General features: G+C 46.3%; 1 protein-coding gene across 6 annotated transcripts in view; it reads right to left on the reverse strand.

Moving 5' to 3' along the window:
• Positions 1 to 455: 455 nt before the first annotated feature.
• Smoc1 (SPARC related modular calcium binding 1) overlaps positions 456 to 18,413 on the reverse strand; it is a 155,805-nt gene continuing 137,847 nt past the window's right edge. For 2 of the 6 annotated variants that reach the window (XR_012446111.1, XR_012446112.1), the window contains exons 10-14: positions 17,629 to 17,734; positions 7,327 to 7,571; positions 5,529 to 5,558; positions 2,986 to 4,428; positions 456 to 2,465 (exon numbers count right to left, since the gene is read on the reverse strand). Coding sequence is in view for 4 of the 6 variants with exons in the window: in XM_074067682.1 (XP_073923783.1) it covers positions 2,449 to 2,465; positions 5,529 to 5,558; positions 7,327 to 7,571; positions 17,629 to 17,734 (398 nt within the window). In the remaining 2 variants the exon portion in view is untranslated. The remainder of the gene's footprint in view (positions 2,466 to 2,985; positions 4,429 to 5,528; positions 5,559 to 7,326; positions 7,572 to 17,628; positions 17,735 to 18,413) is intronic. The other 4 variants (XM_074067683.1, XM_074067682.1, XM_074067685.1 and 1 more) reach the window with 4 other exon arrangements.

Consider the following 18,413-nt stretch of genomic DNA (forward strand, 5'->3'; position numbering starts at 1 on the left):
GAATATGTATCCCACAACCCCACTGAGGGTCCACGTCCCACCTGCATCCCAGCCCAGAGTCTTGGTATCTAGATCATGGCTGACACACCCACTCCCACCAGTCGAATGTCATAGGATGAGTTTGCCCCAGTCCTGTCCCTGAAACTCTGCCAGCAACATTCCCTACAACCCAGTGTTGGCTGGGAGGAGAGCATTAGGAAGGGGGATCCCACGGGCCAGCACATGGGTGAACATTACAGAGTGCACATACATGGTAGGCACAGGTCAAGAGGATTGGCTGCATCCTCACACAGTGCCCTCATGACCACTTCTGGGTGCCCTGATATTGCTTTATTAACAGCAACCTGGACTTTACAGGATCAGAGTGGGAACATCCAGATCAGTGGAAACAATAAAGCCTTCTAGGAAATGAAGCCTTTCCATTAGAGGAGGCCACCAAAGAAAGAGGCAACAGCTTCCAAGGTTTATCCATTTTTATTTTTTTATAAAACAAGCTACAAATAGTTTTCCTCCCTTCTTCCCTCCTTCACAAGGGAAAACTACAAAACACAGCTATGCACGTATTTGAGAGAAGATGGCTGGGAAAGAGTCTTAACTCCTACAGGGAGGAGTTTTTTCTGTATCTACGTGCTCCCTCCAGGCCAGAAAACAGGGCTGGGGTCTCATACAAAATTCATCCAGCTAAGGCATACTGTGTTTTCTGGTTGAGGTTCCAGGAGAGGGCTTCCTTTCTGCCTTATGTCAGTCATCCCTGAGACAACATGCACTACTTTCTCCAGGACAGGAGGAAACTTCTCTAGCCCAAAGCCCCATCAGATCAAGTTCTGAGAAGCCCATGTGCCTCCCACTGGGGCAGTGATAACAGGACCCATGCCCTCCAGACCCAAAATGGAATACTGTTTGCCCAGGTCGATGTACTTATGGGGATGCTGAGGTGGAATACAACCTGAGGCCAGATTGCCAAAAGCAATCCAACAAAGATACCAGTCCTGGGCTATCTGACCTCCTATGCTGCAGCCATGACTGTCCAAGGGAAGCGGTACTAACTGTCACTTTCTCTGTCTGAAGTCTATCTGAATGGACATGTCACCTGGGTAGAGGAAGCTGTGCATGTGCCCCAATGACTGGGCAACCTACACTTGGAGCTTGGCAATACACTATGGAAAGGGAGGCCTGGATTTCCCCATAGCTGGATTATCATTCCTTCTTGGGGAGGCAGAAGTAGGAGACTCAAGGTCAATTTTACTTGTAGAATTGGACTTTGGGCCTGGAAACCCATACAAAAAGTTGTAGCAATAGGAGAAACTTCAGTCTTGGGTTTAAACAATAAACATTTGAATTACCAATATGGTGACTAACCCAACTTCCCCCTCAGGCGTGTGCTGTCCAAGGAAGACAATGGTGAGAGATGAAGGAGAGTGGAGGTAAAAACCCAACCTAACCTCAACATGAGGCTCGGGAGTCTTATTTGTGGGTTTGCAGGAACACTGTTGCTCCCCTCATCTGGGCAGGCTTTCTGTCCTTTTCCCTGTGCTACTAGCTACTAAACATCTACTAAACGAAAGGCCCTACCATGTGTCTTTTTCTTCTCATGTCCTGTGTCTCCCATCTCATGACCTACACAGAGTGGGTGCTAAACATGGATACAAATGTGTAAACTGACCTGAAGCAAAGCCTTTGAGGAAAATTTCCAAACTTACTGACCCTAGGCCCCCCGGGGGTCTAGACAGCAGGACACGTGAACTGGGAGCCAAGCTGGCTATCACTCAATCAGGGCTCCCCTCTTCTCCAGGGACAATGACCATCTCTCCCAACCCAACCTCCCTCAAGAAGGCCAAGGGTCAAATAACTTGCTGATCTTGACAGCTAACTGCATGGGGCACCAGAAGAGAACCAGTGTTGTCTGCGGTGCAAAGGATGACCATCTACATACACACAAAGGTCAATCTCCAAAGGAATCCAGGTAGGCTGAGGATGGAATCCTGGGTTCTAAGAAGCTGGACCATGAGTCCAGAGCACCCACAACCCACAGCGGAGAGAGAGAGAGAGAGGGTAATGAACAAACAGCAAAGCAACACCTGTACAAAAGAACTATACAATTTACATATATATTTATATACAGTATATAAATCTCTTTCTTCTCAATCCCAACAACATCCCTCCCCCCAAATAACCTAAAAGTTGTCAGTAGCAGATCCAAAAACTTACAATAAGAGATAAAATAAACAGTCTTTTCCTTTCGTTTTTCCACTGTGGTATTAGATACTTGTGTTTAGAAATGAAACCAAAACAAAACACACAAATAAGAGTTATTAAAAGTGCAAACATGGTGGGCATTGCTTATGTTACACGGGATGTAGCTGGGCTGTGGGCAGCACTGAAGGCTAGGTGTCTCATGGTCCATCCTGTTTCCATGGACTCTCCATCTGCCTTTTGATATTCTGCTCCTTAGACAAGGCGTCCTACTGGGAGGGAGAAGGAGAGTGCAAAAAGAAGGATGATATGAGCAGGAAGAAGTGACAGTTGGATATATGCAAAATCCAGCTACATCAATCACTTTCCCCACAAGAGCAGCCTCTTCCACCTGCTGTTACATAAGGGCTGGGTGGGGCACAGGTCACCTAAACTTGCAGATAAGCATGTTTTGCTAGCCTATCCTTTATTATTCTGACGCAACTCAGTGGCACCTGGAATTGTTCTGGCTTTACCTGGTAAGCACTGGGTGGGGTGCACTCTGCATAAATCATACTACCCCTAGACGTCAGCCTCTCAGCCTGGGGCAAGGGAGAAAATTGCATGTTTGTTGACAGGTGGAGATGGCGGAATCCTCTTATCACTGATTACTTTTCTCTTGTGTTCTCAGCAAATATACTGAACTTGGAGCTTTAAGGGACTTGGCCAATTGCTTCACCCTGCTGTGCTACTAAAGCTTCAGCAGAAGGTCCATAGAGGAAAGAGGGAAGCCCAAAAAAGAAGGGAACTTACTGAATGGGTTTGTGCCTGCTCGTTTTCCCTAGGGGAAGCTGCCAAGGCTACCACCTGCAACAAATAGGAACGTATGACATAGGAGATGCCTTAACCCAGAGAACTGGTAGAGCTTCTCTTATATCTGAGTTCCTGCCCTTCTAATCCAAAAATGTAGGATGGTCTTGGGACATAGCCTGAGGTTGTGTGCCTGTGCTTCCTGTTCTGTGGGTGTCTGTGGCCATGTTCTTCCTGGGTGAACCCATTGCCGGCCAATATTTAAACAAAGTCCCTTTCCATATGGCCAGGCTCCTGCATCTTTGGGCTTTTGTCTTTGTTTTATAAGGTCTTTTTATGTAGTCCAGGCTGGCCTTGAACTCAAGATCCTCAGCCCCCTGAGTATTGGAATTACAGGCATGCACCACACCTGGCTTGGGGTACCTCTTTAGAATCCTCAGCTATTATCTAAGAAGAGTTTTGGTGATGACAGGCATTTACATAATCTTCTTGGTCTTGGTTCTCCAAGTCATGATGTCAGAGGTAGAAAAAATCTTAACCTTTTCAATTGATAAATCTGGAGGCAGAGGCTCAGAGTGATTTATACTTGGTCTAAGGCTCATTTTGCTAACACCCACTCCTCCTCATAGTGTGCCACAGTAGTTCCAGAAACTGACCATGGCTGATCCTCCAGGGCCTAGCTTCTCAAAGAAGGATCAGGTTGCAGGGGAACACACTAAGCTGGGCCAGCTCTTTTTGGCTCTGATCACACCCCTCAACCCCTCTGAGTCTGTCCATAGGTTGGGAATTAGGATCACAACTGTACTTCTTCTGCTCCACCTCCCTCACAGGAGTGCCCCGAGAAGCAGCTAAATTCATGGAAGAAAAGGCTCTGGGGAATGCATAATGCCATGGAGTCAAGGCCCACCTGGGGGTCATGTGACCCCACAGCTCAATGTCCCCACCATTCCTTAAGACCAAAGAGAGACAGAACATGGGGTGGGGTAAGCACAGGGTAGAAATTAATACATCCAATTTTGCAGGTGATGACACCAACTCAGAAAGATTGAGGGATGGGCCTAAGGCACACAGGTGGGAAAGGCAGAACCAGGCTGCCTGGCCTTAACTCCAATGCTTCCTCTCAGTGGTGAGCAGAAAGGTCTACCCCCAGAGAGGAGGCCCACAGCAATCCTGCCCAACAAGCTGAGACTCAGGAAACAAAATGGATAGCCAGGAGCATGTCTCTGTACCCTCAGGGCAACTTTATCTGATAGGGATAAAATCATCTCCATTTTATGATAAGACCAAGGCTTGGAAATGACAAGTAACCCACCCACAATGGCACAGCTTCATGCAAGGAAGCAAATTCAGACCTGGTTATCTGCCTCTGGACCCACACTCTGGACCACAAGGGAGGGCAGGGGTGAAAAAGGCTGAGCCCAGGGGCAGGCAGTATCCTCAGACAACCTAAAGGAAGAGTTGAGTTGGCATTTCTGACACATGGAGGTACTTCCTGATGAAGGAACTTTCTTAATTGGAAAAGGCTAGCTACAAAAGAGGGCCATCCTTCCAAATGTGCAGCTTTTTCATGCTGGCCAGAGAATTTGACTCTCCAGTGAGACGTCTGTATGGTAAAAATAGCTGTGTTCATGTGGCGTTTCCAAAACTACTCATCTCCAAACCCTGCATCCTCTCCCCACTTACCTTGTGCCCCCACCTAGCATGTAAACCCCTCTCACACCACCAGAGGGCACCACATGATACCGGATGACCTGGGCATGGACTCCATTCCCTGGAGCTACTTAATCATCCGCCCAAATGGCTTTTCTGCTACCCCCAGAGCAGAGGTACCAAGGGAAACTGCCAACCATGTCTTTAGCTCATAGACATGTTCTTGTACTACTATTAATTTCTTTTGTGTAACCAGGTTCTGCTACATTCTTCACATGCATTATCTTGTTAAATTCTCAGGCCAAATCTGTGAGGTGGATCCTATTATCTCCATTTTGCAGATGAGGAAACAGGCTCAGTGAGTTTGGGTGACTAACTGAACAGAGCTAGTAAGTGGCAGAGCTGGGATCAAAAGCAAGGTCTATCTCACTTCAGGGCTTCTGATCTTAACTACAACCTCACCTTATGCCTAGATCATGGTCCTTGCTCCTCCCCACCTCTGGATAGACACTGCTGGCTCAGAAACCATGGCCTCCCCCTTCAGAGGGGCTGACAGCACCATGCTCCCAGCAACCTCTACTCCTGCTCACACCATTCCAAGGCCCCTCACTTCCCAGGAAGCCAAAGGCACTCTGCTTCCCTGTGGGCTTTATTTCTATACAGCCTCCTCCCCAGCCCACCCACTGATTAATTCTACATCCCCTCTTCCTCCTACCTCATGCTCCACTTTCCTCCCTTCATCATATACATGTACACACACAGACATGTGTATGGCATGCACATGTGCACAAATAGGCATGCTTAAAGTCACAGGCATAGACATGAATGCAGTGCAAATGGATAGAGGGAGATGCACACAGACAGCTGTGCATTCAGGCATGCTCACAGAGACAAACCTGGCTTCAAGGAGGAATCGGGAAAGGAAACTGCAACACAGGGTGATAAGTGCTTCTGAGAGAGGCAATAGTCTCAGGGAAAAGAAAAGCAATATTGAACTTCTATTGAGTTAGTTCAGGGTCTGACATTATGATAAATGCTCTCATTCATTTTCCCATTTCATTGGCACATGCCGATGCGGTAGACACTACCTTTGTTCCTATTTTATAGCTAAAGAAACTGAAATACAGAATGGATAAACAGTGTGTGCATGTTGTGAGAGAGTGTGTCTGTGGCAGAGCAGGACTGCTCTGTATACTGTGGGAACCAGAGAGGCATCCTCATCACACAGGTGTACCCAGAGTGAGGAGGCCCCTCACCAAGGGTCACAGGCCAGTTAGGCTGAGGACAGAGCCAGCACCCACCTATGGACAGCACAGCTCCTAAGACTGGGCTCCTTGTGGTAACCCACCCACCTCCCATGGCACTCCCATGCCACAACAAAAGAGTAAGGAAAAGCCCTCTTGTCTTCTTATGCTAAACTCTAACTAATTTCAGTGTTTACAAAGCTTCCATCCCCAAAAGTCAGCATCACTCAAGCCTGCATCTCGGCCCATATCTCCCCCATTCTGTAGCTCCACTCAGCCTTCATGTGCATCCCACCTGAGATGTCCAATCCGCACTTGTCATCTTCCTGACTCCTACGCCAGTTGACTTTTCCTTTCATGATGCCCATCTCAGTGAACAGCCCTGCCCCAGCTACTCACACCAACCTGGGACTGAGTGGTCCCTATGTCCACCCGGTCACCAGTCCAACCACTTCTCATAGCCCCTGTGGTTTCATAACATGACCCCCATCACCTCTTTCCTGGACTGCACCACACCTCCTCCTGGACGACTGCCTTGCTCATGTCTAATCCACTTCCTTCACTACAGCCTCAATAGTTTTTCAAAACAAAACTGATCCTATTATTTTTCTGACTGATCCCTTTGGCAGCTTTCCACTGTCCTTGTAAAGCCTTCTTCCTAGATTCTTCACCTTGCCTCTTGTCACCCTTCTCTACTGTTGGTCTGGTGACACTTAGCCAGTCGATGAAATATAAGAAAGTAATGTGTGTGTGTGTGTGTGTGTGTGTGTGTGTGTGTGACTTCTAGGAATGCCCATAAAATTACCTCGCAGGCACTGCTCCATGTTGACTCAATGCTCACACTTCCTGGGAGAGCCCTTGTAGTTCCCTATGTCTGGGTGTGGCAAATAGGAAAAGCACAGCGGAACACAGGAGACATCACTCACCTCCTTTGCTAACACCCAGGCAGCCTGAGAACTGAGATGACCCTCTCAGTGACCTTGGAAGTCACATGATGAAGATGGTAGAGTAGCTTTCAGCCTGGATCCCTAAGTGACTACATGGAGAAATCCCTAGTCTAACCTTTTCCTCCTACATACACACCGCCCCCAACACCATCACCACCGCCCGGCACTATTCCATGGAAACGGAAATCATTTTCTGCTATGTTGAGGCATGACATGTGCAGGTCCACTTGTTATTGACTGCAGCCTGGCCTACTTTCAGTAATCCATCCTCACCGTCCTCACAATGTACGTGAATACATCTTTACTATTTGAATCCTCAGTAGACTGTGGAAGTATAGGGACTGATCAGTCAATTCCACCACTGCACCAGGCCTCTAGCATGAAGCATCACACACTCCCAGTAAGTAGCTGAGATCACACTTCCTGGGAGAGCCCTTGTAGTTCCCTATGTCTGGGTGTGGCAAATAGGAAAAGCACAGCGGAACACAGGAGACATCACTCACCTTCTTTGCTAACACCCAGGCAGCCTTTCAGCTCGGGCAGTGAGATGACCTTGTCCTTGTTCAGGTCACAGTAGTCAGTAAAACGTCGAGCACATTTCTTGGGCTTGGCTTTCTTCTTCACGTAGCGCTTGAAGGGTTTCATCTCCCGCTTGTTAATGTCATTGCTGCTGTTGCTGTCCAACTGGCTGAAATACCAGTGAACCACACGCTCCTCCAGGGTATGGCTGGGGTCTGGCTCTGAGAACCTGGGCCATGGACAGACAACCCCACCCCAGAGAACACCACTCAGAATCTTACCAGAATCATCAGCCCCACTGCAATTCTGTCCCAAATGGCAGGTGCAGGGGTAGCTGCAATAGATTGAATGTGGTTTGTCCCTACCAAAACTCATGCTGAACTTGATGTCCAGTGTAGCTGTGTTGGGAGATTGAAGTGGAACCTTGAAGGAGGATTAAAGTCTTTCTCAAGAGACTGAATTAGTCCTTTCAGGAATGGATTTGCTCTCCTGAGAGTAGGTGGTTATGAAGCATATTTCTCCACTGTCCCCTTCTGTCTTTGCACATGCCTGCTTTCCTACACTTCCCTCATGAGTTTAAGTTGTATGAGGTCCTCACCAGAAGCCAAGCATATGCTGAAATACCACGCACTTGGACATCCAGAACCATGAGCCAAAATAAACCTCTTTTCTTCATATACTGTCTAGTCTCAAATATTCTGTTACAGCAACAGAAAACAGAATAAGATAGTACTCACGCTGGGCTGACAGCAATCAGGTAGCAATGCCCCCTCTGAGCCAAAGATCTCCCAGAGTTGTTCAGACATTGGCAGCATCAAACCATCCTTTCCAACCTGAGTCTCAAGACTGGACAATTTTTTTCTTAGAGTTCTCAAGTAAGTGATCTTTATTACATGGACCTGCCTTCCTCCTCTTGTTCAGGAATTTTCTTGTACAAATGGGTATTCAAGACAAACTGGTTGGATTTAATCTACCTGCATAGACCACAACTGGGATCCACATTATCCTTCTCTTGATCTGAAGTCACTGTTAGAGAAGATGGTCTTCTCACATAAATGTGCATACTGGGACAGACACAACTGGGAACCAGTGGTTCACACCCGGTACCAGGCCAGGCCCTGAGATGGTGCCCAAAGCAAGAGGTATAACCTGAGCCTCATGCTTCTCACTGTCTCAGTGAAGCACAGCCAAATATGTGAAAACAATGAGTGACAATTAAGTGGGAAGTATGAAGTAAGAAAGAGGGATTAAGGCAGTTGGTGTAAACACAAGGAAACAAGCTTGGGTGAATCTCTCCAACCTGAGGCTTTTGGCCACGAGGTCCAAGGAGGGCCCAGAAGACAAGTTAACCAGCACTTCCAGGTAATTCTGCTGAGAAACAGTGGACTAGAATGACCAGGAACATGTTCTGGTGTTCAAATGCACAGTAACGATCAAATCTAGTAGTGATCAGCTCTAGCCCAGCCCATGTATCTCTGTGACTGTGAACTTTGTACAGGCAAAGTCTATGTGTTAACTGCATGCAATGGCCTAGCCATCCGTTTTATTTATTTATTTATTTATTTATTTATTTATTTATTTATTTAGGTCCCATCTTTCCTCAGCAAGAAGTCCTGGTGAGAACAATATTTATACATTTTAAAGCTAGTGATGGATCTATTCTAGAGGAGCTGGCTGTAGTTTCTAACCAGAAGAACAAAGAACATGCATGAGTCCCCTGGATCCTGTTACTAGGACTTGACACAGAGTGAATGTGAGCTATGCCCCATGCTAAAAGTGCTTGGTTAACTTGCCCTTTCGCAGGGGAATAGGGTTGAGTTTGGGAGTTCCATACATTCAAATACTTAATGTGCAGGGCACTGGTACAGAATAGAGAGCTCACTGTTAGGCAAAGATCTCAGACCAGGGGGTTGGAGCCTGTGAGCACATGTTGAAGCTGGACTTAGTAACAAAAATGTCCAAGGTGCTGATATTATCTTTTCTGGGGTTTGCCAAGTTTTCCAGAAGGAAGGGAACTATTTTTGGCCCCTCCCTTGTGAAGGAGCCAAAAAATTCCCTCCCGTTTCATATCTCCCAAGTGACCTCAAAGTTCAAGGAAAAAAGAAGTTTCATTACCAAAAAAAAAAAACCCTAGTCATCCCTGCTAGACACCCATATGCCCATTCCATTCCTAATTAGGTGAACTTCAGTCTTGAGCCTGTCCCCCAGGACATCCTGGAAGGTTCCCAAGAGGGCACAATTAGTGGATGTGCCAGTGGAAGCTCATCCTGACAGGTTTAACCCAGGGAGTATCTGGGGCAAGGTATGAGGGAGTCATGTAGAGCTGCCCACCTCTGACTCTTTGGGAGAATGTTTAGTCTGCCATGAAAACTAGGCATAGGTGGTCTTTGAAAGAGGCATGATGTTATTCACTGCTGCATTTGAGTTTTGTTGCTGCCAGTATTTTGGTGTTGCTGCCTTTCCTCTATTTACCTGCAACATTCACTCTTGAGACTGCCTCTGCAGTACACACAAGGTAGACAGGCAGAAAAATCCTCTGTGGGGATTTTCAGGGTGCAGGAAGGGGAACACCCTGCCTGCCTCACTTTGCCCAAGACACCAGGGAGGATTCATGCTCTGGAAGAAACAAAGAGCCCTGGAGAAGGCCCTCGTGCTGCTCCCACCTCAGACAGTCTGCGAGCAGAGAGTCTGTGAGGAGGCTGTGAGAGGCAGTCGGGGATATTTCTCTCAGCCTCTCCTACTGGAGAGCTGTGAGAGCCCCAAGGCAAAGGCAGCTCTTCCTTTAACCTTTAGGCTCAGCATAGCGTAATGTCTACCTAGAGGCTGAAATAATAAAGCCTCAGTCCCTGAGACGGGGAGGGATGAGGTCATCCTACCCAGAGGCTCTGCCAGGGAAGGCTTGCTCCCTCTAACATGTGTTCCTGGGGCTCTTGCCTATCCAGTTTTCAGAAACTCCATTGATAGAACTCCCTCCACCTTCCTTTAGGCTAGTCTGCAATAATCCCCACTTGTAACTTCTAAGAGTTTCCTCCCATGCCAGAGACTGCTCATCACCTGCCCCTGCTCCCTGTCTCTCCCTATACTCCCTTCCTGCCCTGTCTCCCTTCTCAGGAGAACCATGTCCTGCTTCTCTCTCTCTCCCATCATGACCTTCCAGCACAGAATGGCCTTGACTTTCCACTGCTGGCCTGCATGCCCAGTCCCCTGCCAGGCCTTTAGCCAGGCTGCTAGGCAAGAAACAGGGCATACTTCCTCAAGAGTCCCTTCAAGCCATGACCCAGTCTGCCCTGGGAAGACAGTGGGTCCTGCCTCTGTCCCCCAACAATCCCAGCTAGTGTAAGGCTCTGCTTCTGAGTCCCTTAGATCTTTGACCTCCAGAAGCTCCCTTAAATAACCTGTGGTACCGGGTAGTGCTAGGGCCATACTTAGGAACCCAACACGTTGATCAGGTCAAACTCCAAATGCCTTTGTACCAAGAACTCCTTAGCTTTGGGTCCAAGGGGGATCTCAGGCTCATCTGAGAACCTACACAAAGCTATAGGCCTGCCTAGAAAAACTACAAATACATACTAAAGCCCATAGATTTTAGGGGATTCATGGATTCTCTAACACCCATCAAAAGTCTACAGTCTCAGGTAAACAGCCCTTGATCTAGAGGGATAGAAACTTCAGCCATGGCTTCAGAAGAATATCTACGCATGATGCTTCTGGAAGAAGGTGGAGTGAGACAAAACAGGTAGCTAGGAGTAGTTTCCATATTCTAACAAAAACTAGAGAAAACAAACTACTGAAGGCATCTGATTTAAAACTCTGTAAATCAAGTTTCTGGCTCAGCATTAGCATTAGTTGCAGACAACATTGACAGCAGGGTGCCCACCAGGGTTTTTATGAGCTCCCACTAAGACTGATCTATCAGGAGACCTGGAACAGCTAAACCAGTAGAGTATGTGTAAAAGAAGACACCAGAGGCCCCTATTAATGAAGTAGAGTCTGAGATTTTTCCCAGGGCAGTGCTGAATAGGAAAGGAGTAAGACATCTTCCCCTAGATTTTCCAGGAGTTTCTCAAGCCATCTTTGCTAGAATCCTTTCCATCATAGACTCCTCACCATTTACACCCTGACTTCAAAACTATACCCCACTGATTCCTCCAGTTCTTGCACCTTTCTGGAAGTTTCCCTTTAAAACATCTGTAGGAAGGAATATATGTATATATCACACATAATATTCTAGGAAAATGTATAGAAAATGCTCAACAGCATCTTTTAAACTTTCGGAATAAAAGAAAAATTCTTGAAAATAAATAAATAAATAAATAAAACATCTGTAGCTTGTCTTTCAGCTGACATTGGCATAAACTCCCAACCTCACTCTCCCATGCACACACATGCACACCAACTGGGGTCAGAACTGCTGGGTTCCATGCTGCTCATCAGTTTGGGGCTGGGACCCTACACTGGAGGGTGCAATGGCTTCTTAAGATGAACCACAATCACTGGTCCACACTATGACCCTCCCTGGATAAAGTTCTGCATCTTCTTAAAAAGGCTCATTGGGTAGACAGAATGTCTAAGTTTCCTTGGATATAATGCAGAAAAATACACTGAAATGATACTACATTCCAGACTTTGAAAGACCATGGTTCAGTGCAACACTGGTGTCTGTCCTGCCTTTGGACTATTTTAATCACTCCTGCCTCCAGAGATGGGGAAACCCACTAGAGCTAGGTCCCTTGCTGGACAGCCCCACTGAGTTTTCTCCTAATTTCAGGGGTGGCAGAGGCCATTCTTCTGTAGCACTTTCAGTTTTGTTTCTACAGCTTCAGCCCTGCCAGGCCTTGGCTGCTACGCACAGCTGGAGAGCCAGCCCCATTTACCACAACCTGCTTTGGCCAAGATCTTCAGCCCAGTTCTGCTGTCCTAAGCAATTTTAGAGAAGGTAAGGCGGGACAGCCAGGAGGCATGAGCCAAGCCAAGCAGACTGCTGAGCCCCATTTGGAGCTGGGTCCAGACCCCACCAGCTGTGCGGGTGGGGCTGGGAAATGCCAAGTCAGCCACATTCCAGTCTCTTCCTTGCAAAGCCATCAACAGGCAAGCACACTGAGCAGGGAGAATGAAGCTACACATAGGGGATCTCTCCTCAGGAGGCCACATGAAGGGTCAAGAGGCTCACATAGCCCGTCCTGCCTCTTCTCAAGGTTGGTTTTCCCTAGGGTAGGTAGAGCAGGGGGAGGGTTCCCCTGTAGAGACTCTGCTGTCTTAAGTCTCAGAAATCTTCCTTTCAAACTGATAAAGGCTAGTGGGTGCCATGGTGGGCTGACATAGGGGGAGTGCTGCCCCTGGAGCCCAGGTGGGGGTTACTAAGGTGATAACTCAATCATCCAGCAAGTGCTCACTGAGGATGCCTGTCCTCTGATGATATCTGTGGGTGCCCTCTTCCAGCTAGCCATAGATGTTTCCACAGACACCCCATTCTATTTTGTCTATTTTCAGATTTGGACAGCACTGCTTTCTGACACTCAATCAGGCTAAGAGGCCAGAAAAGGAAGACATCAAGACCTCTCACTCTCTCCCACTGCCTGTATCTAATGAGTCTTGAAGTGTTGTCGATTTCATTGCAACTGCTTTAGTAAGCCTTCTCTTCCCCCAGCCACATGCTCATCACCTTCATATTGTCAACTGTAGCCTTCCTGCCCCTTTCCTTCTCTCTCCAATCCACTTTCATGATGCCATCAGCATAACTGTTCACAAATGCTCTCCACTCCTGTGGTCCCTGATACCCCTAGCATGACACGGGAGGCCAGGCCACCATGTGGCTCTGCCCATCTCTGTAGCCTCAGCTCCTGCCTGTCCACAGCCTGCCTCCCAAGCTTAATCATACTCCTTCTTTCCATTCCTTCTATGTGATGCCCACCCCACCTTGTTCATCTCTCACTACCCACCTGTCTCCTCTGCCGAGATTGCCTTATTCATGGTCCATCCTGATAGGGGCCTTTTCCCATTTGTAAGTGAAGATGTGACTCAAATGTCACTTCCTATGTCAAGCCCATTCTAACTGCCCTGAATCCTGGCAACCCTTTCCCAGCCTCCATTCTCACCTTGGCTTTGTAGTACTATGGGTTCAGATCCCAGGGACTGTGCCCTTGTCCTGAGATGTTCTCACAACCCAGCATAGAGTTTATGTCAGGGGTGGGTTGAGATGTGAGAGTTGATTCAAAGCCAAATCACCATGTCTGACAGGTGGCAAGTTGCCTTGTTTGTGCCCAAACATCCTCCCTGTCCCTTCTTCCCATTATCTCCACATGGGACCATTTCCCACTGGCCTCAACTAATGTTCAGCTTTAAGTGCCAGAGCCTAAAAGGGAGAGTTCAAATGCGGCTTTTTTAAACTCATCCCTGCAAACCCAGCTCTACCTGAATTCCAAAGCCAAGGTCAAACTCCAGAAAGCCTAGATTTCCCAATGCCCTTCCTCAGCCCTGTTCCAGATGTGCTACCCAATGGCTAGTTGTCCTATGCTTTTGCTCCTCCATTGCAGAGGAGGCCTGACTGGCCAGGATCCAGAGAAGTGAAGTTTCAATGAAGAAGCAGGGGCCAGTTGTGGGAAGAAGGAGAATCAAGTTCTAGCTAAAGGAGCAGCAGTTGGAGGTTCCAGGGCAGGCAGGGCTTCACCTGTTAGCATGAGGAGGAGGACCAGTGCCTGAACTAATGGTGGGAGGGAAAAGAATATCCAAGGAGGGCCAGACACCAGCAAGACCATGCCACACGGCTATTCAGGTGAGAGCTAGGGCTTATGCTCCATGTAATGGGGAGATCTGGGAGGGTTCAAAACCCAAGAAAGCTGACAACCCTAACACAATTGCTTCAATCTCTCTCCACCCACTTCCTTGATTTCTAAACTATGTATTAGTTCATACTATCTTTCTATGATTAAAAGTCCAGCCTCTAGGTAATACAACTACCCAATGCAGTCCAAACTTTTCATTCCTATCAAAACCAAGCTAAGGTCAGGCTGATATTGGTTTAAAATGAAAAACACTTTCTGGAAACTGTTTTTAAAAATGTTTCCCAGCTCTAAATTACACCTAAAAGAAAAGGTTTTATAAAATAAAAAAAGTTCCTTCCCTAAGGACACATTGGTATTACAACCATTAATACATTACTTAGTTTTTATTGTCTACAAAAATCTCTTTGACCTGTGAAATGCACATAAGGTGCCAATCCTTACTCCTCCTGGTGGGCAGAGCCCATCTGTAATCCTTTTCCTGTAACCAAGACCACAGCTGAGCACAAGAGCTATGGCTTCTGTGGAAGCTAATGGGGTCGGGGGATAGCGCTTGAAGTCTAGTCTCTACAGGACTGAAGCAGAACTGCCAGACCTGTCTGGCAGGTGGTCAGAGCCAGCAGCCTTCAGTGAATTATGGTAGGACCATCCAGATCTGGGACTTTAAGCCCATGCCCTCTTCTTCCCCCTCTCCCCACCTTTTTTTTGCAAAACTGAAGATTGAACCCAGGGACTCATTCATGGTAGGCAAATGCTCTATCATTTGAGCTATACCCCAGCCCTTCCGTCTGTAGTTTGTTTTTGAGATAGGGTCTCACTAATTTTGTCTGAGCTGACCTCAGACTTGCAATCCTGCTTCTGCCTTCCAAGTAGCTGTAATTATAGCTTTTCCCCTATTTTAATCAACCTAAATACAGTAGTCTCTCTTGATCCATGGGGGATACATTTCAAGACTCCCAGAGAATATCTGAAATCACCAATAGTATAGAACTCTATACTATGTTTTCCCCTAATATAGATACCTGTGATAAAATTTAATTTATAAATTTGACACAGTAAGAAATTAACAATAATAATAAAACAATTAAAATGATATACTGTAATAAAAGTTATTAAAAAGTTATGAATTGTTTATTTCTGTAATTTTCCATTTAATATTTACAGCCCATGGTTGACTGTAACTGAAACCATGGAAAGTGAAAGGAGGATGGGGAGGGGATCTACTATAACTCATGCCTGGTTTTGCATGAAACCACAGTTATTTCTGCATATTCTAAACATAAATAATGTAAAGGCATGTAATACTGAGTGCACCTTTTCAAAACTCACTCTTCTGTTCTTGCTGGCAATTGAGGTACAGCCTCTCTTAGATACCAAGCCACTGAGCACCATGGGCAGCCTCAAAGCAGCTCCCATCAGTGACCAGTTAGACACTCTTTCCACCTTTCTCAGAATTTTTGCTGTGTTCCTCCAACAGGGAGCCTGACCAGAGTGAGAAGAAAGAGATCCATAGTCAGAAACCAGCCTGTGTGATCATAGGACCATAGGATGCTAACAGCAGGAACCACAACAAGAAGTGTACAAGAGTGACAACCACTGTATTTGATTTTTTCCTTTTCTTTTTTCTCCCTTTCTTTTACTTCCTTTAAAATTTTTTTTATTTTATTGTGGTAAGATCACTTACCATGAGATTTATCCTCTTAACAAAATTTTAAGTACATGACACAGTACTATTAACTATAAGGACAATTTATACAGCAGGTCCCTAGAGCTTACTCATTTTGCTTCACTAAAACTTGGTGCCTGTTGATTGAAATTTCCCCATTTCCCTCTACCCATAGCACTTAGCAATATTATTCTATGCTCTGATTTTTCCTGGCCATTTCAAATAGCTCAGGGATGCAGAATTGTACAGTATTTGTCCTTCTATGACTGGCTTATTTCATTTAGCAGATGTTCTCAATGTAATAGGATTCCCTTCTTTTTTAAGACTGAATAATTAGTTCACTTCTATGTGTATATCGTATTTGCTTTATTTGTCTATCAATAACATTTAGGTTGTCTCCATATCTTGACTAGATACGTAATTACTTGATATAACATAAAATTAGGTTTTCAAGATGGAAGCCTTTCTCTGCCTATTTGACAGCTATGCTGGCAGTTCTAGACCCCTAGCCTAAATATATATGCTGTGGTTTTGCTGCTGGCCACTGCCATGCTTGCTCCTCTATTCAGCCTGGGGGTCAAGGTCCATCTTCCTAGTGTCATTCCTTTTCTTACTGACAACAGCCCTACATCTGGGAAGATGCTGGGGGAACCAGTGTCCCCTCCCTGGGGAGACATATAAGCTCAGAACACAGCCTTTCCATCCTTGTCAAGTCCATGGTAGCTCTTCTGCTGCTGTAAGGAACCTGAACACTCTCACTCTCCCCAGTACCTTTCCTGGCCTCCCTCCAGCCTTTGCTGTGCCTCCCTTTTGGCTTCATAACTGGAAGTCTTGCTTAACATGTCTCTCAGATCCTTTGATACCTGGTTCCTGCCTGCCTATTTCACCTCTTCATTACCAATCTCTCCTCCTCCACTTCCTCCTCCTTCTTTTCTTCTTCTTCCTCCTCCTCTTCCACCAAAGTTCAGCCATATTGAACTTTTTATTGAACTTCCCTGGAGTCACAAGATCCTTTCCTTCTTCCTGGAATGGCTTTCTCATTCCTTTGACCAACTAAGTCCTACTTAGCCTTCAAAACTCAGCTCAACTATCACCTCCAGGAAACCTTCTCTGACTTCTCCAGAATGAGCTAGACAATCCTCTGTTCTTCCATTCTGCCTACCACTTACCATACAGTTTGTTAAGTATCTGTCTATGGTCTAGTTGTTCCACTAGGCTGTGTTCTTTGAAGGCAGGGACATGCCTCACATTTCTGGATACTTAGTCCTTAGTCCCTGGCCTGGTGTGTCATATGAGCACCAAAAGGTGCTTGGTGGATGGATATATACATTCTCCAATTGACTGGCCTGATGAACCCAAACAAGTGGGCTCCAGAGGTGCTGGTTACCAGGGAGCATGTGCACTTTACCTCAGGGCAGGACTGTCTCGGCTACCATATTAACTCCTGAACAAAGTTGGATCTGGCTATCCAATTCCACTGCTCAGAGCAACTTGGAGGCCAAAAAAGCATATGGCTCCTGCCTTCTCAGAAGAAAAATCACAAAGTGCTTTACACTCCCTCCCTGTGTTCCCTGTTCTCATCAGACACCCATCACCCTTCCTGCCATTCAAGATTCTCCCTCTAACATTTCCCTTTCTGGAAGTTTTCAGATAGCCTTGTTACTAAAAGCTAGAGATAAGCAACTCAAAAATAGGGTAAGTTGTGGAGCAGGGATGTGGGACAAAGCCATGGGCTTAAGCTTTTAGGAAAAGGATAGACTTCCCTACTCTCCCAGGCTTCCGCAGCACCTGTGCAGCGCTGCGTGTTCCCTACTGGGCCTGAGTCCTGCTCACATTCTCACCTCCCACCTCCAGTGGGCGCTGCTGAGTTAATGGCCTGAACCATGTCGGTGGTGAGAGCATCCAGTAGGCTGGTGATAAATTCCATTTTCTTCCCTTCTGGACAGCCTAAAAGATAAAATGAGATTCGAAGACAAATGCCAGGTAAACAATCAAGTAAACATCTTTCTCAACTATCATCCCTTCCCAAACTTCTCAAAGTCTGCACAAGAGCCAAATCCACTTTGGGGATATATTTGTGGCCCAAATAGTCTCACAAATCACCATCATTCCTCTACTCATAGTTCACATGGGATCATCAGACCAAATAGATAATACTACTTTCTATTTTCTTCCACAAATTTTGCTGAGTACCAGCTCAGGTATTATGTTAAATGCTAGGAAGACAATGCAAAAGGTTCTTATCTTCACGAAGTTCACAATAAACTGGACTAATATATTGAAAGCCAATGACCAGGCAGTCATTATAGAATGCAAAAGACACTGCTCTACTGGTAAGAAGCAGGTGCTGTAGTAGCACAAGGGGAGGGGAGAGAACTCCCACTGGTCCAAATTGATTTAAGTAGACCCATCACTTTATCTATCCAAGAACCTTTTCATTTTCTCACTTGCTTCCTGATCCAGCTGAGATTATAATGGTAGAATCTCCTTTGTAAATACTTCCAAGTCCTTTGTGCTTTCTTTCCTCATATACTATTCCAGTAAAACCCAAGCTTGGTGAGCCTTCTCACATGTATACCTGTTCCATGTCTACACCCTTACTACACCACTCTACTGGGGAAAATAC

The sequence above is a fragment of the Castor canadensis genome, chromosome 3, assembly GCF_047511655.1.
Source record: "Castor canadensis chromosome 3, mCasCan1.hap1v2, whole genome shotgun sequence".
In the NCBI taxonomy this organism is placed as follows: domain Eukaryota; kingdom Metazoa; phylum Chordata; class Mammalia; order Rodentia; family Castoridae; genus Castor; species Castor canadensis.